Below are 20,718 nucleotides of genomic sequence, written 5' to 3'. Positions count from 1 at the left end.
CTCAGATCAGACCCTCTCGCCAGGGAATTTCCACACAAGTCCTCACCAAAGACATTTAAAGCACACGGTATCTGAAGAAGTGTGCATGCACACGAAAGCTCATACCAAGAACAAACTCAGCTGCTCTCTAAGGTGCTACTGGAAAGAATTTTCTATTTTGTTTCGACTATGGTAGACCAGCACGGCTACCCACCTGTAACTGTAGTTTAAGGGTGCTGGAGACTGTGGCTGTGAAGGGGGCACATTAGTGGGGAGGAGGTGCCGGGTGTCTGCGAAGCCGCCCTCCCCCCCTCCAACCCTCCCAACCACCACCCTCTCGCCATAGGCCATGCAGGCAACTTCGCGGTGAGGTCCCACAATGTTGTTAGGAGACTCCCCCTCCCCCCTCCTTCGCAAGCCATAATTCTCGCAGTCGTTTAACGGCTTTCCCTTTTGGGAATTCTGGGAATTGTAGTCCTTATGGGGGGGGGGAAGCGGCGGAAAGTGGACTTCTTAACTGTTCTCAGCACCCTTAACAAAATAAAGTTCCCAGGATTCCTTTCGGGAAGTCGCCGCTCTTTAAAGTGGTAGGAGCTGCCGCTTGAAATGCGAGGGGGGCTGTTGTAAAAAAGGGAGAGCCGCGGCTGGCGCGGAAGGGGTCAATGAGCGTCGGAGGCTCCTCCTCCTCCTCCTTACGGGAGTTCGAGTCTCTCTCTCTCTCTCTCTCTCTCTCTCTCTCTCTCTGTCTGGCTGTTCCATTCCTCCTGGAAGCGGGGGGAGGCGGGGAGGAACCATTAGCCTTCGCTTACGGAGCGCGATCGCGAGCCGGCAGCGTGAGGCAGCAGCAGCAGCAGCAGCAAGCGCCCGCCTCGTCTCTGGAGGAGGAGCTGCAGTTCCCGCCGCCTATTGCACGTAAGAAGGGGTGCATAAGCGGGCGGGAAGGAGGCGCGTGCAAAAGGTGACCCCCCCCGTGGGCGGGATGGGGCGCCTGGGCGAAGCGAAGGCCTGGCTGTGGAGGCGGCGGGGCCAAATCCTCCCTCTTGGCCGCTGGAAGGCCACCCCTCCGCCTCGCGTGTTCAGCAGCCTCCCTCCCTCGAGACTAAAAGCCGGGCAAAACACGACTGGGGTGACCCGGGTTACGACACGCGCGTCAAGGTGGTCCAGGGGAGTGCGTGCCTCCGCCTCTCTGGGGCAGGCCTCCAGGTGACCTACAACATCAGCCCCGCCCCACGCCCCTTCCCCAGGCCTGCTCTAAACATACAGGCAGACAGCAATCAGGTCTGCTCCTCCTCTGCCCTTGCCAGGCATCCAGATACCCACGTCTGAAACCTCCAATCTGTTCCCTGCTTTCACAACTCTGCCCGCTGACCCCAGTTTCCTGAAAAAGGCCAGTGCACTCGGATAACACAGGACTGCACTGCTGGGCTGCAACTCCTTCCTACTCAGCTAAAGAGGTATAGCAAAGCAGAGCTACCGTATTTTTTGCTCCATAAGACGCACTTTTTTCCTCCTAAAAAGTAAGGAGAAATACCTGTGCGTCTTATGGAGCGAATGGTGGTCCCTGGAGCTAAATTGCCCAGGAGCCAAAAGCAGATTGTGCTTTTTATTTTACAAAGAGAAAAGGGAGTGTTGAAAGGACCCCGCTCAGCAGCTGATCAGAAATAGATCGGGAGAGAGATAAGAGTCCCGGCTCCCTTTCAGCCCCGCCCTCCTTTGTTGAATGTGCTGCAGAGGGAGGTTGTTTGTTTCCCCAGGACATGTGACTGGCTGATTAGATTATCTGTCTACAAACAGTAGAAATGGCTCCTTTTCCTTAAGATTTTTCAGAAATGTGAGTTAAACCCCATAAAAATGGGGCTTTTCCTCTTTGTTTTTCCCCCTTTGCAAAAGGAGCTTTGCTTTTCTCCCTTTGCAAAAAAAGCTGCAAAACCTTTAGCTGATCCTCAAAAAAAAACCAAAAAACAAACAAACCAGGGCTTTTCCCTTTGCAAAAAAGCTGCAAAGCCTTTAGCTGATCCTAAAAAAAGGCCTTTTGCCTTTGCAAAAAAGCTGCAAAACTTTTAGCTGATCCTCAAAAAAATAACAACAAACAAACAGGGCTTTTAGAGGAGGAAAACCAGAAAAATGTTTTTTTCCTGGGTTTCCTCCTCTAAAAATGAGGTGCGCCCTATGGTCCAGTGCGTCCTATGGAGCGAAAAATACGGTAGTTTGCAGTGTTGGCAATAAGCAGTGCACTCTCAGCTGCATAGCAGTCTTAATACTGGTCTGGTATAATAATGATGCAGGGTTTTATGCATAAATACTGGCTGTGGAATTAATATTTGAGAGTTTGCAATTTCCACAGAGATTTGAGCTGCAAGCCCTTCACTGGGTATTTGTAAAAATGTCTAAAAAATATCTTGCGGTTCTCCTCCTGCAACATTTCTGGGGAGAGAGGACTCTGTGCTCTTTGTGTCCTCCCTGACAAGAGGGCACCAATTGCAGGAGCTATTTTACCGAAAGGTTCTATTTTACCATCTGCTTCTGGTCCCTGTTTGTAGCCTTGAATTCGTATGGTTGGTCTGTGGGCCTGATCCTACAACTCTTCAAATTTTATTTCCTTTTCACTTTAGCCTCATTGTGTTAGTGCTGTTCTTAATATTTTCTTCAGCCCTTGCTAACTGCAGTAGCATTCAAGCATTGCGTTCATTCCTCCCTCCTCTCAGTAAATTCAGTTCAGAAGCTATTTTTTTTAGCATTATGTCTGAATCAGCTGCAACTGATGAGAATACTGTCAGTTTCCCGCCATTACCTTACCGCTCACCGAGCAGGCCTAGCTGCTGTAATTGCGGGCAAAAGTAATTGAAAATGTGAAAGAAACCTGTGCTCTCATGCTGATTTACAGAACGTTTAACCAAGTGTGAGATGTCTAGATTACTGTCGTTGGAGTTGTTATGTAGGGAGCCCTTGGTTCATCTTGAGACTGCATTTCTGCATCCCCCCAAGGTGCTTATTTGACCACTGTAAAGTTAGAAAAAGGGGCAACAGAAAAATGGTGGTCAGCCCACTGGGACTTGCCTCAGGCAGGATTGCAGCTTGTGACCTTGCCAGATTAATGATCATTGTGACTTCTTGCAATAAAAGTTGGAGATGAGGTTTGCTATGTCCTCTTGTCAAGAGTTGGCTTCTGATGTAGGGAGAAATGTCATTCCCCAGGTACTTGGAAGTAAATAATCTCATTCCCCAGCAATTGGTGGTTTGTTTGTTTTGTTTTGTTTTGGGCTGTAGTTATGAGATTGCTGCTTCTTGCCTGGTGTCCCTCATAACCAAGGCTCCACTGCAGTGGGTATCTGTGATCTTATCCCTCCCTTGAAGATTGACGTAAATTTAAAAAAGGGCTGAGATCAGATATGCAGCTGGCAGGAAGCTCCTATTTCATCACTTCCAAGAAAGCAATGCTAAACCAGGGCTTTTTTCAGAAAAGTGCTGTGACCTTTGACCTTCCCAGGACTCTGGGGGTGTTCCTGGCCATACTGATGCTGGCTACTTTAAGGTGCTGCTAAGGCACTTAACGTTGACCTCTGTCCAGCAATTCTCCTTTCTATATCTTTCTTCTCTTCAGTACCTCCTGAGTTTGGCTGCAACTTGGATTATTGAGCAGTGGTGATTGAACAATAAACTGTGCAGATAAATGTTGCTTTCCCTAACACTTTGTTTGTCTCTTGTTCTGTAGTGTGTTTGAGAGAGAGCTAGCCTTTTGTTATCAAGGTGAGCAAAACGCCCAGTTTTCAACATGACTGCCAAAAGGGCTCTGGTGATCTTGGCCAAAGGAGCTGAAGAGATGGAAACCGTCATCCCCACAGACATCATGAGGAGGGCAGGTGTGAGTATGCCCTGGGGCTTCCTAGATAGCTCTTCCTTTCCTCCATTCCTCCTGGCATTGTTGTTGCTAACAATAAGACACTGCCCATGTGCAAGAAGGCAAGTTCCTTCCTTGGCTTAGGGAGCTTACAGTAGCTGAAATGGTTGTCCTGTTCCTCTGCATTGTTGCCTGCAGGTGGATTCCTCAGGAACTAGATGCTGAGCTGGTTGCAACAGTGTTGGGTGTTTAGTCCTGGGACCTGGAGGGCTCATGCACTGTTTAGAGCTGCATAGACAAGGCATGTTTAGTTGCTTGGCAATTGTGAAGCGGTTTGAGAAGCCATTTCTGCTGAGTTTCCCTTGCGTAGGCAAGCATGGGAAGTACAGCAGGCCTCCTGTCATTTGAGAAATCCTCCAGAGCAGAAGGTGGCTGAACCCAGAGCCTGGGTGATGGCCAGGGATGACGGGAGCTGATGCCCCACAGCATCTGGAGGGCTTTGGGTTCCCCCACTTCTGCTCCATGCAAACAGCACTTTGGGCAGGAGGTGTTCTGTATTAAGGATGGGTAGGTTTACATTATCAACAGTTCTATCACCTCCACTCCCCTTCCCATACCACCAACCCCTTCCCTCTGCTATTATGTTGGGGAGAAGGTTATATTACAATATAGAGAAGCAGACCTCCATCCCTGCAGCTTCGAGCCAGGAAAGGAGAGAGAGATTTATAGATACAGATGATCTAGATGTGGGTATATGCAGGTAGGTAGATATACTGTAGGTCTCTGCCTGTTCTATGGGCTCAGAGGGATTTACAGCGGTTTTATCATTTTTGTCCTCATGGGGCTCACAAAACCAAATGCTTTGGAATGAAAGAAGCCCCCCAAAATAAAAACTGTTCTTGTAAATATTGTAAACCCTGTTCTAATAAACAAAAAGTGAAATAAAGTAAACCACACCATCCAAAAAGCCATCCAGAGGCAGGCTGGCTGGCACCTGCTAGACACCAAAATGATGTGCTGTAGAGCAGGGCTGGACTGCAGAACAGAGGTCAGTTACAGGGGACAGAGACAGTGTCTCTTTCTGATTGGCCACTTGTGCAGACCAACCATTAGTTCCCTGCATTTGATATACCCACTTAATTCCACATATGCCTCTTTAACAGCTATTGTATGCCCACAGCATATTTAGAGGAGGTATGCTAGAATGTCTGCAGACATTTATTTGCAGCCAGGGAGAGGTGGGAGATATTGTTCAATTATGTAATGTGTTGCTCCCTGTATAGATTTCTCCCAAGGGATTCTTCAGAGAGAGTAAACTTTTTGAATAATAGCGGGTGGGGTTGGTTACTTGCTGATGGATTGGGGGGTTGGAGGAAACACACTATATACAAATTTACTAAATGCCCATTGTGCTGGGGACCACTAATGTGAAAATTTACCTCCACCAAACTATTTTCATTTCTCCGGTGTCTCAGTAGATTTTGGCAAATAAAGCAGAGCTGTCTGTTTTCTCACCAGATTTCTGTGACTGTAGCCGGCCTGACTGGTAAAGAGCCTGTGCAGTGCAGCCGAGATGTCTTAATTTGTCCCGACAAGAGTTTGGAAGATGCCCGGAAGGAGGTTGGTGCCACACAGATTCCATGTTGCAAAATAAAAATAAAAATGGGTGCCCCGCCTCTTTCATATTATGCCCGAGTTTCTTCATCATCATCTAGGGGTGGCCCAAGGGTACCTTCAGCTTGCACAGTGATAATAATGAGGAGAGTGGGGGAATTGCTGAGGAGCTGGAAACTCTGACTGGTAAAGAGGCAACTGGTGACTCGGGAAACTTTGGAGAAACCTCTCACGGTGCGTGCAGGCCGCTTCATGGAATCATGGCCACAGAAGTGGTTGAACTTGGAAGTTTCTGAGTGGTGTTCCATTAGCAAATGTGGATAGTGATTCTCAGTGCCACTGAGTTTAAATAGACACTGTATGACCTTACATGTCAAACAGATGCTAAGAAATGACACCATGAAAAAAACCCCCTCACAATATAACTTTTGGAGGGAGGGTAAAGATGCTAGGATCGAATCTGTCTGGAAGTAGCACCCTCTGATCCAAAAGGTCTCTTCTGCCCACCCACCAACCCCCAAATCCTGTAGTTTTAATGATGAAGGGAAAACCGTCACACCAGAGGCGCTTATTTCTGTTTATTCCAGGATTGAGCCATGGCACAATATTGAGTGTTTGGTTGCTTGCTAAAGGATAGCTGCAAATAAGATGTTTGCTTTTGTTTTTCCAGTCTTCATGTTTTTCTTTTGCTAATGCTTTTTTCTATTCTTAGGGACCCTATGATGTGGTGGTCTTGCCAGGAGGGAACCTGGGAGCTCAGAACTTGTCAGAGGTAACATTTTTGAGCAAATATTCTCCCGTTCTGAAAGTAAAGGAAGCGGAGTGCAATCTTTCCAAAGTAAATGTTGTAACCGCTTTGGTGTGTCTAAAGCCAAACTGATTTCTTTTCTGGGGAAAATGGGTGCACCTTCCCTTCCGCAGTTGAGCCAGGCTTACTCGAGTGGTTTTGAAACAAAAGAGGGCCAAATGGCACGTTTTGGAGTGTGGGGGCAGGGGAAGGAAGAAGCAGTTTCCTTTAGTCATCTAATAATAACAAAATCTTCTGACACCTTCCTTTGTACCCTTTTTCTTTGTTAGACGACCAGTTCTGATACATAACAGACTTCTTGTGTGCATAGCTGGAAATGGATAGCTTGTTGATCAAATAATATCTTTCCTTGCAGTCGCCTGCTGTGAAGGAGGTACTGAAAGACCAAGATGGCAGGAAAGGGCTGATTGCTGCCATCTGTGCAGGTATGCTATCAAGGTCTGCACCCAACACTCCAAAGATCCAGGATACCAACCCTGGATTCGCCTACCACAGCTGATGCCATTGGCTGCATCAATCCTGAGGTTTATTAGAAAATTGGAGTCCTTGGAGAACACAGGAAATAAAGTAGAAAGGTTGCAAGGACTCAGGCCAGGACGGCAATAAACAATGGTTTTCTCTGTTTTTGTTGTTGAAAGTATAAAACAAATTCCAGTTACAACGATTGTTAACTCCAGGACAAGGCCCTGTTTTGTTTATTCTTCATCAGCTATCGTTTCTTAGTTTTATGGTCAAAGAAAAACACAACTAATATCTGCACACTGCAAGTTTTGCAGGTTTGAAAACTGAGAGTTGGAAAGCTGTCTCAAGTCTCCACCCGTTGAGGAGAGAAACTTGAAAATAACAATCTTGTTAATTGTGCTTGCCCCCATGTGGAAAACGCTCTGTTTATACAGTGAAGCAGGCCTGGTTTGTTTTTCGAAGGGAGCCTTCCTTTAGGGGCAGCTTCTCTGAGATGGGATGTGACACAAAATAACACTGCAGAAATAGCTGCATTCCCCCCATGGAATCCTAGGTCCCTCTTCCAGTTAGCAGCTGCTAGCTGTGATTCTCTTCCCTCCTTGCTGCTTCTGACAGAGTGGCTGGCCAGGCTGTTCTGTGCTTGCCATATGTGGTGTGGCTTGACCTTCTCTCACCGCTTGGCCTTTGGGCGCTGTGAGTGTTGGGTTCCGCACCCTCCTGAGAGTTGCTCATCTCGAAAGCATTCTGGGTTGGCTCTTGCTAAGGGATCTGTTTGCAAGAAATGCATGCGGATGATTCAAGCTTGGCCTGCCGGTCCTCACTGTAGTGGGGAACCTTGGCTCAGTATCTCCTTAGACACTTTTGCTGTAGGAACTCCTCTGAAGTGAGAGTGAGTGTCATTCTCCATGCAAGGGTTTCTCCTCTGGGAATTGGCTTCTTCTGGCCAATGGAGAAACACCAGTCTCACTCTACTTTGTGGCAATAATAATCCTTCCAACTGCTTATTTGTATTTGCAAATGCAAGAACCAGTCAACCTCTTTCTTCTTAGGGTGCAGGTGAGGCTGACTTTGACATATGGGCAGAGCCACCTACCTGTCAAATGACTTGCAGGCATGGCAACATCATAGGTGGGCAGCCCCAGCCCCCTGTCGAAGTTGACCCATAGGGTGGGAGGAGGAGTCAGCTTCACTAGTGCCTTCCCCACAGGAAACTTACCTGCAGGAGTGAACTCTGGGTTTTGTGCTAGCTTTACACACCTGAAAGGTTATCAAACTTCCTGTTACCTTCCTCTTCCAGTTCAGTGGTTTAACCAGGACTAATGTTTTAGTGACTTGTTAATGACAAAGGGTACAATGGTGTTTTTGTCACCAGATTAAAAGGAGGGAGATTTGCTTTGAAACTGCATACAAGTTCCCTCTCTTAGTTTTGTCGATCAGTCCAGAATGTGGCACCTTAGATGTGTTGTACTTCGTTCAGTGGGACTTACTCTCAAGCAAATGGTGATGGGTGTACTACAAGTTGCATAACTTAATTGCTGGATGTTTCCAACTGGGGAATCGTCACCCCACATATTTGAAAGTTTTGTTAAAACGGGGGGGGGGGGGAGAGGTCTTATGGTCTTCCTTCGTTTAAACCTAATGCTATCATTTCAAGCTTATTAATTGCACACTTAACTGTTCCTCCCAAATCCTGCATGGGTAGGGCATGTGATGGTGGTAATGGTAGGGTGAGGGATCCCCAACACTCCTGTGGATCCGGCCTCACTTGCTACTTTAATGCTGGGACAGCTTTCCAGCATGATAAATGTGGCCCCGGGTTCCAAAAAAACGGTTCCCGCTATAAAGTGTGCACAAGTGACTGCTCTTTGTTGATCTCTAGGACCCACGGCTCTGCTGGCACATGGCATCGGATACGGATGCAAAGTGACAACCCATCCCTTGGCCAAAGACAAGATGATGAGCGGAGGTAGGTGGCTGCAGGCGCACGGCAGAGATCGACTTGCACAGACAGTGTTTCGGGAAGCACAGCTCAAGATTGTAATTAAGATGCCTTTCCCCAAAAAAGGAATGTCGGGTAACACACGTGTATTGTCAGAGACTTTGGTTTTGAGGAATTGCCAATTCTGTGAGACCTAAATCCGGCGGCAGTTCAAAGTTTGAGGTTTTTACCGCTTTGGGTGTCCCTCCCTCCTTATAAACCACCAGTATATAAATTTTATGAAATAAATAAAGGATGAGAATTGCGGCTTCTCTCCTTGCTACAGTAGATGAGGCTCATAGGTGGGGGTGGAGTCGGCTTCCTGTGGGCTGATGCCTACCGGGGTAACCTGTCCTGTTTTGTTTTTTCCTTGTGCTTTCCTTTGAAGACCACTACAAATACTCTGAGAGCCGCGTGGAAAAAGATGGGCACATCCTCACCAGCCGGGGACCCGGCACCAGTTTCGAGTTTGGCCTTGTGATTGTGGAAACGCTGCTGGGGAAAGAGGTGGCTGCTCAGGTGAAGGCCCCACTTGTCCTGAAAGACTAGGGCAGTGCCTTGCTGAAAGAGGAGAAAGCCTTGCAGCAGAAACCCTCCCCCCCCCCTTTTATAGCAATAGCAACACACTCACACAGGTCAGGCAGCCTCCTTAAGCACAGCAGCAGAGATGATAGTTGCACTTAAGCCTGGAAACTTGAAGCAGCCTGGAGGGGAAGGTGCCCAAGTCCCTTTTGTGTTTTCCGAGACCCACTTGCTTTCAATAAAAGAGGCACTCTGTTGAAGAGGTTTGTCTTGTATTTGTTGCCCTGTTTATTTATTTAAGAATCTGCATCCCATTGTTCTTTTACAAATTAACCCAATAAAACAATTTTTAAAAAATCTGTGAGTACATCAGCAAACATAAAACCACCGAACTGTAAAACACAGAAAAACCTGCAAGAATTAAGCAGTGACCCACCTGCAACCCAAATGTGTTGCAAAACAGGCTGGCTAAGGTGGTGGCCTTGAAGCCATATGAAGTCAGGGAGAGGTGGGCAACCATTCGGGGGTTGGAATTCAACTAAGCTTCATCAGATGAAGCCACATATTTTTTCTTGCACCGCTTCAGCATAGGTAAAGGGATGGATTTGTTTCATTGTTTGAAAAGATGCAAGATTTTGCCAGGCCATCAATGGAGCAAGTAACTGACACGGCCTCCATTGCCCCTTTCCAGCAAACCTTTTGAAGCCTAAATTGCAGAATCACAGATGCAAAGTGGCATTTTCACCTCCGTCCAATACAGTGTTTGCTTACCAAATTGACTGGTTTGCCTAGTCAAGTCATGCAAATGGAAGATAAATGTTGAGGGAAGTGATTAAATAAGAGCGATTCTGAGAGAGTACTGCAGGGAATACATAGATGGTTGAGACATTTTTCACGTTGACTGCGCACAAATGACTTCTAGGGCTTAATTTTCATATGCACTATTTATAGATGTTTAAGAGGAAGAAAGTGGCTTTGGATCAATGCCGTTAGTTGCGTGCCTAAAATCCAGAAGGGACGCCTCAATTGTTCGAGATGCCATCCAACGTAAAAACAGACACACACTTGTCCACAGCAGGCGTACGACTGACCCCCCCCCCCAAAAAAAATGAAGGAAAACAATGCAAAAACCAACAAAAACCTAATTCTTCTACCTCCCCCAACTTGAACTTAAGGATTTTAATAGCATGCGTAACACCTGAGTTGAATTGATGCTGAATCGAGTCTACTTTTGGCTAAGTGTTCCAAAGCATTGATTTATCCTATTTAACAAAATTTATATACCACTTGGTTGTTTAAAAAAACCCTAGCAGCAAACCTGTAAATTATTTACAAAAACAGTCAGGCCCCCCTGAATGCCTTGCCCCGGGGCACCTTACAGTGGGAACCCCCCCTCATAGATCACCCCTACTGAATTTAAGGGCCAGTTGGAAAACACCAACGGGCAGTTTTGTAAAATAATTCTGCTCCCCTGGGTAGATGGTGCTGAAGTGTGAAGGAACAGCCCCCTCCCCAGATTCTCTTGCAGTTTGACTTTACTCCTCTTCACCCTCCTTCCTACTGTACCAGGAATGGGGACCTGCCCAATATTGTGTGAGCTCCTGGTTCCCATCAGCTGCAGCAGACCATGCGGCCAAGAGTCAGGGAGGATGAGGACGACAAGCTGCATCTAGAGGCCCCCCTAAGGCTTCCCTATCCCTGCCCTAATTCTGGAAAGGGTGTCTTACTTGGGCCTTTGATCTTGCCTTCTGATGGTTGTGGAGGGAAGAGGAGCAGCGATCACTTTGTTACGTAGGATCCCTAATAAATATTACACAGACAAGCGGCAGAGAGAGTTGCTTATGTGTGGACCAGTGCTCTTTGGCAGTAGCCAAGCAGCACCACTGACTATCCTGCTTTCATTTCTGCCCTAAAATCCATTGAAATTCTACACCGAATTCTCAGAAGCTTGAAATATACAAATGCAGCGTCGCTCTGTAGTTTCTGCTATTTGGCCCTCGGGCGCACAGACGTTCTCTGATTCTGAGCACCCGCCCTGTGTTTACAACACAGGTGAAGTGTGCAGCCCCCTACCCTCCAGGCTTCCCTGTTTCTTGTTGGAGCAGAAGTTTTCCCGCAGTCCTTCCGGGCTTTCTCCTGTGGGAGAAGCCGGTGCTTCAGCCTTTCCCCCCACCCCAAGGAAGGCTTCTCACTGCTCAGCGTCTCTGACTGTGGCCGTGTAGGCTTGGATACAGGTCTGGAAATGGGCCACCGTGTTGAACTGCGGCCGGAAGAGGATCAGGTAGCATTTGGGCAGGAAGAAAGTGCAGAGGATGGCGTAGACGCTGGTCTGCACCGTGAACATCTGCAAGGCGGCGATCCCCTTGCCCTTCCCTTCGGTGGTGATGTAGATGAGCATGAAGCTGCCCCAGCCCATGAGGAAGACCAGCATGCTGGTGGTGAGGAGCCTCGCCTCGCTGTAATTCTTGGGCAGGTTGCGGCCCCAGAAGGCGAAGGCGAAGCAAGCGCCGCCCAGCAGGGTGATGTAGCCCAGCACCCCTCCTAGCCCCATGAAGTGGCCCTCGGAGCAGCGCAGGAAGACCTCCCTCTCGCTCACAAAATCCTCCTGCAACCTGGGTGGGGAGAAGCGGAGCCAGAGGAGGCAGAGGAGGGCCTGCAGGCCGCAGCTGAGGCCTACCGAGGCGTAGGTGCCTTTGTACTTGACCCAGCACTTGGCGGCTCCGGGGGGCAGCTTGCAGGCCATTTTGAAGATGAAGATGATCTGGAAGGAGCGGACCAGGAGGCAGGAGACGCACACGGTGAAGCTGACGGCGAACAAGGGCTGCCGGATCAGGCAGGTGACGTCGGTGGGCTCCCCGACGAACAGGCTGGTGGTGGTGCAGGAAGCCAGCAGCGAGGCCAGCATGACGAAAGCCAGCTTGCCCCCGGCCGCTTTGACCACCGGCGTTTGCCGGTGGAGGGCAAAAACCAGCAAGCAGCTGAAGAGCAGGAAGAAGTCGGTGGCGGTCAGGATCACCAGGGCCAAGATGGTGGTGTTGGTGATGTCGAGATACGTGATGCGTGGGTGGAAGCAGGTGCTGCTCTTCTGAGGGGACCACATCCCCGGGGGGCACGGGAAGCAAGTGTCTCTACCTGAAGAGGAGGAAAGGAGAAACTCACGTCAGCAGCGGGACTGCTTAGAAGTAGAAGAAAGTGCCTTACACCAAGGTAGGCACCGACTAGCTCAGTGTTGTTGCCTCTACATTGACTCTCCAGGACTTCCGTGCAGGGATCTCTCCCAGGCTAGGAAAGATATGTTGACAAGCTGGAACATGTGCAGAAGAGGGCAACTCAGATGATCAAGGGTCTAGAAGCCAAGCCTCGTGAGGAATGTTTGATGGAGCTGGGTATTGTTTAGCCTAGAAAAGAGGAGACTGAGAGGAGATACGGTGGTCATCGTCAAATATCCAAAGGGCTGTCACAGGGAGGCAAGCCTGTTTTCTCCTGCTCTGGAAGGGAGGACTCGAACCAATGACTTCAAGTTACAAGAAATGAGATTCCCACTAAGCATCAGGATAAACTTTGACAGTAAGAGCTGTTCGACCGTGGAATCGTCTCCCACAGGAGGTTGTGGACTCTCCTTCCTTGGAGGTTTTTAAGCAGAGGTTGGATGGGCATTTGCTTTAGCTGAGGTTCCTGCATTGCAGGGGGTTGGACTAGATGACCCTTGGGGTCCCTTCCAGCTCTACAGTTCTGCTTTTGAGCCCTGACTTCCCATTATGGACAGTGAAAAAAGCTTTGGCCAAGCCTCACTCTCTGTGCAAAGTCTGGCATAACAACAACAACAACAACAATAATATGTAATAATTAATTAATAATTATTTTTAACCCCACCTTTTCCCCAGATGGTGTCTTATAGCTGGTGAGCTCCCTGGGGCTTTGCAGAGCCCCACACTCTGTGCAAAGCTCAGCATGGGCCTTTCCAAAGGTTGTGGAGTCACAGACAGAGACAATCTCTGGAGCCTGTGTTGCCATCCACAAAGAGCCCTTTGCCTGAGTCTCTGCTTGGGGGAGAGGGGAGAAGGGCAGAGGGTGAAGCTGTGATGTGACTCAGAACAAAAACAAACCCTCCAGAGGAGCCTCTGTCAGCCCATGAAGGGATAGAGGCAAAAGTAGACAGCAGCGGCCCTTTGTACTCCTGTTCTGGACTGTTGTTCATTCGGAAGAATTGGCGCCATCACGAAAGACCTCATGAACGGGGATTTGAACCCAACACCTTATCTGACACTCTTAACTCCTGCACCTTGGGACTCTTTCCTGCCTTCCGCCTCTGCCTACTTGGCACTGATGACCTCTGAGTCAAGGGAGGGAGCTAGAACTTGTCTAGCTCATCGTGGAGGCCGGTCTTCAGATTCACAAATGAGGCTCCCTGAGCTACGCACTGTTTGCACTCACCTGTTTCGTTTTGATAGGTCCCTTCCAGGCAGTCGTCACAGCGACATAAACACTCCTCCAGCAATCGCTTGCTTCGGATTTGACCCACTTCACACACTGCTATGCAATATGATTTGGGGACCTAGAACAGGAGAGTTTGGTTAGGTGGAGGCATCTGAGTTGTTGGCGACTTATGGAAGTCAGTCGGTAGTTCACCGCACCGCATCCAGTGTGGTCATTAAAAGGGGTCATTAAAAAAGAATAGCAAATCAGTCTGCCAATATTACAAGGCTTTTATGCAAATCTATGTTGAGAAAAATGTAGGATAACGCAGGATATTCTATCAGAAAAATGTAGTGTACTGTTAAAATGGAAGGGGGTCAAACCATCACAAGGGGTGTTGAAATTTTGGGAGGTTGGATAGTTACAATGGAATGGTCTCAGTAGTGGGGTAAAGGTAAAGGGACCCCTGACCATCAGGTCCAGATGTGTCCGACTCTGGGGTTGCGGCGCTCATCTCGCTCTATAGGCCGAGGGAGCTGGGGTTTGTCCGCAGACAGCTTCCGGGTCATGTGGCCAGCATGACAAAGCCGCTTCTGGCGAACCAGAGCAGCGCACAGAAATGCCGTTTACCTTCCCACTGGAGCGGTCCCTATTTATCTACTTGCACTTTGACATGCTTTCGAACTGCTAGGTGGGCAGGAGCTGGGACTAAGCACCGGGAGCTCACCCTGTGGCAGGGATTCGAACCGCCAACCTTCTGATCAGCAAGTCCTAGACTCTGTGGTTTAACCCACAGCGCCACCTGGGTCCCTTACATGTGGGGTACACATGTTTATTCTTATTTATTTATGATTATTACTTTGTCTAAATGAATGAATGAATGAATGAATGAATGAATGAAAAAAATAAAAATGTAGGATATTGTAAAGCTGGAAAAGGTGTGCAAGAGAGCAAGCTAAATTATCCAGGAGCTGCAGCAACGCCCTGGATAGGCAGCATGTGGAGATCTAGGAAGCAGCAAGAGGAAGCTTCCCAGAAAAATCTCTTTGGTCACTGTGAGAAACGGAATGCCGGAACAGAAGGAGCCATTTGGGTCAGATCTAGATGGCTGCTCTTAGGTTCTTTTATGTCCAAGTAAGCCCCAATATTTTCCCCAATCTGATGCCCTCCAGATGTTTGGAGTACAGCTCACATCTTTGGTAATATCTAGCTACTGACTCACAGTTGTGTGAATGAAAGGTTTAACCCAAGCTCAGGTTGCCAGTGGAGAAGGAGCTTAGCAGGCTCCCTGCAGCCTTTTGTTTCCTCCCCACTCCTCTCTCTTTCCCCCTCTTTGTGCTTCCTGGAATAAGCAACCCAGTTCCCTGAAAGTGAACTGAATCTCTCAAAAACGAAGATTTTAAAGCCTGCGTCTTTGTTAACCTAAAGATTGCATGATTCTTTTCGTATGGAAACCAAGTTCTTTTCTTTTTGGAGTCATTTGGAACCTTTTCTTTCTTATTTTTACTGCCAGTGGATAGAGACTTGTTTCTTGTAACTTCTGGAATCTCTGTGAGTAAAAGCTTCACTTATTTGGAAAGCCTGTGATTTATTCTAGCCTGAGTATTTATGTGGGGAACATTTGTTTAAAGGTGGGCATGTGTAAATTAGAGCATTCGCCACTGTGCTTAGCTCTGCTATGGAGAGTAAGAATCTCTTCCAAACTTCTCTCTCCCAACATCTATCATCTCCATCCAGCATCACCCGTGTTTTCCTTCTTTCTGGTTGTTTCGCCTGGTGTCTTACCTGATCCCCTGGTGCTGGCCAACGGATTTCAGACTTGTTGATATTCAGGGCTTGGGAAGTGTAGCTGCCGATCGTCTTGAAAGCAGCCGTGCCATTTTCCCAACTCCAGGTGATGACGTTGTAGCCCAGGAACAGATCTCCCTGTTGGCCAAATGTGATGGTGTTGTCTTGCAGCGGAAAGTTCACCTTGTACAATGCCTTAAAAAACTGAAATGAGAAGATAATTGCATCTTGGGGGGGGGGGGGTTGCAGGGGGGAGGGGTTTACTGTGCTTGTTGAAAGATGTGTGGGTAGCACAGCTAAACATTGGCCTGAGAGATGATGATGATCCCTGGGGCCTGCTGTTGGTTGCTTTATTTCAGCTGGAGGCAGGAGACAATGTCAGCCTTCTCCGGAGATTCACGCTGAGCAGGATTTTCTAGAAAAATTATGTCAAGCATTCTGGGCATATTTGGTTAGAATTCAAATGCCAAGTTTCTTTAAATTACAACGATTTGCTGTTAAAATGCACAGCTCATGGCATTTTTAAAAAAATTTAAATTAGTTAAAATTAATGAAATTGTTAAAAGTGCCCTTTTAACATTATCTCTCCCCTGCTCCCCCATGGAAATTCCTTTGAAAAGAAAAAGAAAAGAAAGAATAAGCTCTGCTACAGAAACTGCACCCATTCCTCTCCCGGGTGATGGGAGAGATCTGCTTCAAGTTTCTTCCCTTTCCTCTCACAACCTCAGGGCACCTGATCCTAAAGGCAGCGACTGCCTTTGACATCTGAATGCCACCTGCTTGCCTTGGGTCTCTGAGCCGAGTGTGCTGGGAAACTGCTCTGGCCGCAGCCATTGCTGCGGAGGCGCTGGCTGACACCTGTCGGGTGCTATTAAGTCTCGCCAGACACAACAATACAACTAGACATGCTGCACGTGGACGCAGGAGGGAGGCGAGTGGGAAATGCGCTTTAGTCCCTGGGTGCCCCAAGCCGGCTTCCTCCAGGCATTGAGGGTTGAGGACAGGCGCTTCCTAGCCTGCCTTTGAACAAAGGGAGATGTGGAGCAGCCTGATCCCATATATACCAGATATTTGGGAAGGAGCAAAGGAGCTGAAAGGAAAAACCCCGGGGAGAGGATGCTATTTATCAAAACGGCAGCAGCAGTGGTGGCATGCAACACCTGCTCTCCTGAATGTAGCGCTTACCTGCCGTGGCTTGAACTGCTTGCTTGCTGGACACCCTTCCAGGTTGCACCCCAGGTGCTTGTGGAGGGCCTCGGCCAGGACATAGATGGAAGCGTACGAATAGAATGACCAGTGCCAAATGGAACTGTTCAAAATGTCGGCCAAAGTGTCTGGGGAGAGCAGGTGGTTCTCATCGCAGGACTGGGAGCAAGCCTCCACCGTCGGGGCCTCAGAGAGCAAAGGGCCATCCGTCTTGTTTGACGGGGAGCGCTGTAGCGTTTTCCCAACAAAGTGTACAAATTGAGGCAGTTTGACTGGCTTGATGGTGAGTCCAAGCACGGTGCCTGTTTCCTCGATGTTCGGTATGGAAACAATCGTGTCGGTTAAGATCCAGGACTCGGGCGCGATCCAGACTTTGCCTTTGATCTTCAGTTTGGTGACAGCGCGGAAGAACTTCCCGGCGATGACGTCATCGCTGAGGACGACGACGACGTTGGTTCTGGCTTTCTCTATGTTCTCAATCACCCTCTGCAGCTGGCTCTCCGAGATGCGGAGGTCAGCCGTCATCAGCCCCTGGTAGGAAATGCAGATGTTCTTGGCTGCTCCCTCGGCAATCAAAGCCTGGACTGTTTTCTCGCTGGCTTTGGTGCCGCTGCCCACAGCGGAGACGTACTCCCAGCCAAAGGCCGCGATCAAGGAGATGAGCCCCGAGATCTGGTGGTCATTGCTAGGGATCATACGGAAAAGTAGCGGAAAGAGCTTCTTGTCAGCAAAGGTCTCTTCCTTGATACTGTACGTGACCTGGACAGGAGACAGGAATGTTTCAAAAGCAGGAGGGCAATATGCAATGGTGTGTGCACAGCTCAGAGAGTGCCCAGAGCAGAGTGTGTTCTTACCAGGTGCAGGTGGGTGATGGAGGAAGTGGGGGAAGCTCTCATTTATTGGGTCCATTAGTCACCTACGGTAATACTCGCGACCAAGTTTAAAAACATTAACAACTGCAACATGAGCAACCACCAGCCATTAAACAACGTATTAACAACATACACCTAGCTCTATGTGGTTGACACTGCCTGGCAGCAGGGAATGTGTCCTAGCCCTGCCTGGAGATGCCACGTGCAAGGGGGTTGTCAGGCTTCAGGGAACCTGACCCCCCTCCCTCACAGCAGTCTGCCAGTAATGGAAAGACAAGAAGCTCTTACCAATGTCTTTTAGTCAATATTCACAGAGAGAGAGATAGACCGCAGAGGAGCAAGCTGATCGGGCGCCTGGGGTGGCGCATGTGCCCTGCATCCAGGGGCGGGGCCAGCCGCCTGCGAGGCAGGGCAAGCCGGGACAGGATGCTCCGCAGGGCCTCTGAGGAGTCTGCCTGCCTCCTCCCACTCAGCCACCCTACAGCCGAGGGGGAGGTGGCAGGTGGACCGTTTGGGGCAGCGTGGAGTCTGCGGGCGCCCAAGCCACCACGTCACTCCCAGGAGAGACGTGTGGCTCGGGCACGCTTCAGGCCCCATGATGAGTGCCGCCCAGCATTTTGTCACCCCCTCAGTGGTGAAACCTGGGGTGGCCCACCCCCACTGCACCCCCTTCCTCCGCCCCTGGACGTAGAAATGCAGTATCTCTTGGATAATGCCGTTGCTCCGAATAAACCCCTGCACCTCCTGTTATATGTCATCCCTATGTTGGCTGATCTGTGCTTTCTGCCTCTGAGCATCCTGTTTTACTTTCAATGCCCGCTGGATCCTGGGGGGGGGGGGGAGGTCTGGAATGCCTTCTCAAGACACTGAGTCTATCAGCTTTCTCTCCCCTGGTGCTGCTTTTTCCTGTTCCTCTCCCAGTATTTCCCAGCTTCTCCCTTCTGCAGCCTCTAAACTGTGACCTTCTGCAAACCGCTGTTCTAAATCTATACTGTCTCCCTCTTCTCTGGGAAGTGCAGGAGGAGGGGAGGGCAGTCTCCACCATTCCTCCTCAGTCCAGTCCCTGACAGGGATTGAAATTGGGACCTTACCACAGCAAGCGCTATGGTAGTGGGGCTGTGTCCACTCAGCCATATCCCTGAATGGTGGGCGCTGCCAACTCTCCCAAGCCTCCTACATCGCTAGGTGAGGCAGCTGCAGGCACCTCTCAGTCACCCGCTGTGTTTGCTATTATCTGTCACATGGACATTTCGCATGTAGTGCCCAAGTCGCTTAGGGCTTTGTGAATGAATTAACGCGATAGCCTTGAACCTGTCCCAGTGGCACGCTGGCAACCAGTACAGCCCTGGGATCACATATGGCCGGACATCCTCTCCTGGGAGCAACCTGGCTGCTGCATTCTGCGGAAGTCAAAGCTTCCAGACCAGTTCCACTTTACACTTTCACCCAGCTGGTGAGAGCCTAGCAGGGATTTGGCTGTCTTAACTGCTGCCTTGGGGTCTTCCTTCCCTCTCCCAACCTGGTTGCTTGGTGCCTGAGAATCCCTTGAGGTACATTCCACAGCTTTTCTGGCAACAGTTCACATATACGCAAATATGGCTGACACCACAATGAACCAGTCCATTTGTAGGCCCACCACCTCGGCAACAGAATCAGATGTTGAAACCATTTCTCAAAAAGGCCACCGAGACTAATGCGTAGCTTCAATTGAGCAGCTCACCTGCGGGAGGCCGTAGAAGGTGAAGACTCTCGCTGTCAGCTGCGTCATTTCGGGTGAGTCGGGACCCAACACACCGATGACTCTCTGGGAACAGCCTCCTTGGTGCGAGTGGCACCACTGGTGTGGGGAGAGCTGGAAGGCGGCTTGAAGGTAAAGGCTTTCTTGACAGGTGTCCCATATGTGGTATCCCAAGGTGACGTTGGGGAGCAAAGTGGAAGAATTGTTGATTTCCTCAACAGCCAGCCTCATGGCTTGAAACTGTGCATAGCCCCAGGGGTTTAAACTGAGGAAATAAATGTGGAGCTCAGTTAAGCCTGTAGAAATGGTACCTCAACACACACACACACACACACACATTTTGTGGAAATTTGTAACCCTACCAGAGAAGAATGGCAGATCAAGTTGATGGATTATGCCGAAAGGGCTAAAATGACTGGAAGAATCAGAAATCAAGAAGACCAAAATTTTTAATAAGGAATGGGGGAAATTTATAATTTATCTTAAAAACCATTGCAAACAGTTAAAATCATTAGCAGGATGGAATAACACTTGTAGTTTAATGGTGAATTTTGGACACAATGGAGAGGTAAAAGATTTGGATTACAGTGGTACCTCTGGTTACGCATTTAATTCGTTCCGGAGGTCTGTTCTTAACCTGAAACTGTTCTTAACCTGAGGTACCACTTCTGGGTTAGCAGAGTCTGTAACCCGAAGTGTTTGTAACCTGAGGTGTTTGTAACCCAAGGTACCACTGTATTATAAAAGATGATTAACAATGGGACCCACAAAGGGGTGGAGGGAAGTTCCAGAGATTCTTTGGAATCTTGTTTCTAGGCTGTATGTTGGATATGCGACTGTAAAATTTTAATCTGAAAAACCAAATAAATTCATATATAAAAGTAGCTGTTGTCATTATTATAATTAATTTGATTTATATACCGCCCCTTATGCAAAGATCCCAGGGCAGTGTACAACATTAAGGACATAGTTTACGGAGCATAATGATAAAAAACATAATATGGAGCATAATTAAATAATCATAACAACAGCCCCACCCCCCAGCCCAACACACATTTAACTGGCCATAGATTATTTAACGGCCGATGGCCTGAGTAAAGAGGAATGTTTTCACCTGGCAAGCTCTCTGTGGAGAGCATTCCACAGACGGGGAGCCACTACAGAAAAGGCCCATTCTCGTGTTGCCACCCTCCAAGCCCTCTCAAGGAGCGAGGGTATAGAGAAGGGCCTCAGATGACAAGCGCACAGTCCAGCTGGGTTCATATGATGAGCGGCGGTCCTTTGAGGTATGGAGGTCCCAAGCCGTGCAAGGGTTTGTAGGTCAAAACTAGTTATGAACAGACTCCAAGTTTACTTGCCAGCAGGCAGAGAGGGAGGGTGGCTGGAGAAGAGGTCTCCTAAAATGTTAGGGGTGGGTGTCTCAGGGAGTAGCATGCCCAGGGCAGTTAGAGAGGGATGGAGGGCCAATTGTGGCCCACAATCTCCAGGCTGCACTTC

General features: G+C 48.8%; 2 protein-coding genes across 2 annotated transcripts; one reads left to right on the top strand and one right to left on the bottom strand.

The window, feature by feature from the left end:
• Positions 1–874: 874 nt before the first annotated feature.
• On the top strand, positions 875–9,476 carry PARK7 (Parkinsonism associated deglycase). The gene is made up of 7 exons (XM_033156523.1): positions 875–891; positions 3,692–3,841; positions 5,336–5,437; positions 6,144–6,203; positions 6,595–6,664; positions 8,581–8,667; positions 9,068–9,476. The coding sequence occupies exons 2-7, from the start codon at positions 3,752–3,754 to the stop codon at positions 9,226–9,228; spliced, it is 570 nt and encodes a 189-aa protein (XP_033012414.1). The 5' UTR covers positions 875–891; positions 3,692–3,751; the 3' UTR covers positions 9,229–9,476.
• Positions 9,477–11,365: 1,889 nt separating this feature from the next.
• LOC117050735 (taste receptor type 1 member 1-like) lies at positions 11,366–19,503 on the bottom strand. Its single transcript, XM_033156524.1, has 5 exons — positions 19,204–19,503; positions 16,591–17,370; positions 15,403–15,609; positions 13,636–13,756; positions 11,366–12,333 (listed from the first exon to the last, which is right to left on the bottom strand). The coding sequence occupies exons 1-5, from the start codon at positions 19,450–19,452 to the stop codon at positions 11,390–11,392; spliced, it is 2,301 nt and encodes a 766-aa protein (XP_033012415.1). The 5' UTR covers positions 19,453–19,503; the 3' UTR covers positions 11,366–11,389.
• Between the last annotated feature and the right edge of the window lie 1,215 nt (positions 19,504–20,718).

This window comes from Lacerta agilis, chromosome 8, assembly GCF_009819535.1.
Source record: "Lacerta agilis isolate rLacAgi1 chromosome 8, rLacAgi1.pri, whole genome shotgun sequence".
NCBI lineage: Eukaryota > Metazoa > Chordata > Lepidosauria > Squamata > Lacertidae > Lacerta > Lacerta agilis.
This window is presented reverse-complemented; position numbering and strand designations above follow the sequence as displayed.

What these genes read in the sequence shown, in the direction of transcription:
- PARK7 (XM_033156523.1), top strand. Translation starts at nt 3,752, where the DNA reads ATGACTGCCAAAAGGGCTCTGGTGATCTTGGCCAAAGGAGCTGAAGAG. An exon ending in GATTGCTGCCATCTGTGCAG is followed by an intron (nt 6,665 to 8,580) that starts GTATGCTATCAA and finishes GTTGATCTCTAG; the next exon opens with GACCCACGGCTCTGCTGGCA. An exon ending in AGACAAGATGATGAGCGGAG is followed by an intron (nt 8,668 to 9,067) that starts GTAGGTGGCTGC and finishes TTTCCTTTGAAG; the next exon opens with ACCACTACAAATACTCTGAG.
- LOC117050735 (XM_033156524.1), bottom strand. Translation starts at nt 19,452, where the DNA reads ATGAGGCTGGCTGTTGAGGAAATCAACAATTCTTCCACTTTGCTCCCC. An exon ending in AGCAGTTCAAGCCACGGCAG is followed by an intron (nt 15,610 to 16,590) that starts GTAAGCGCTACA and finishes TTCTCATTTCAG; the next exon opens with TTTTTTAAGGCATTGTACAA. An exon ending in GGCCAGCACCAGGGGATCAG is followed by an intron (nt 13,757 to 15,402) that starts GTAAGACACCAG and finishes CTCCTGTTCTAG; the next exon opens with GTCCCCAAATCATATTGCAT.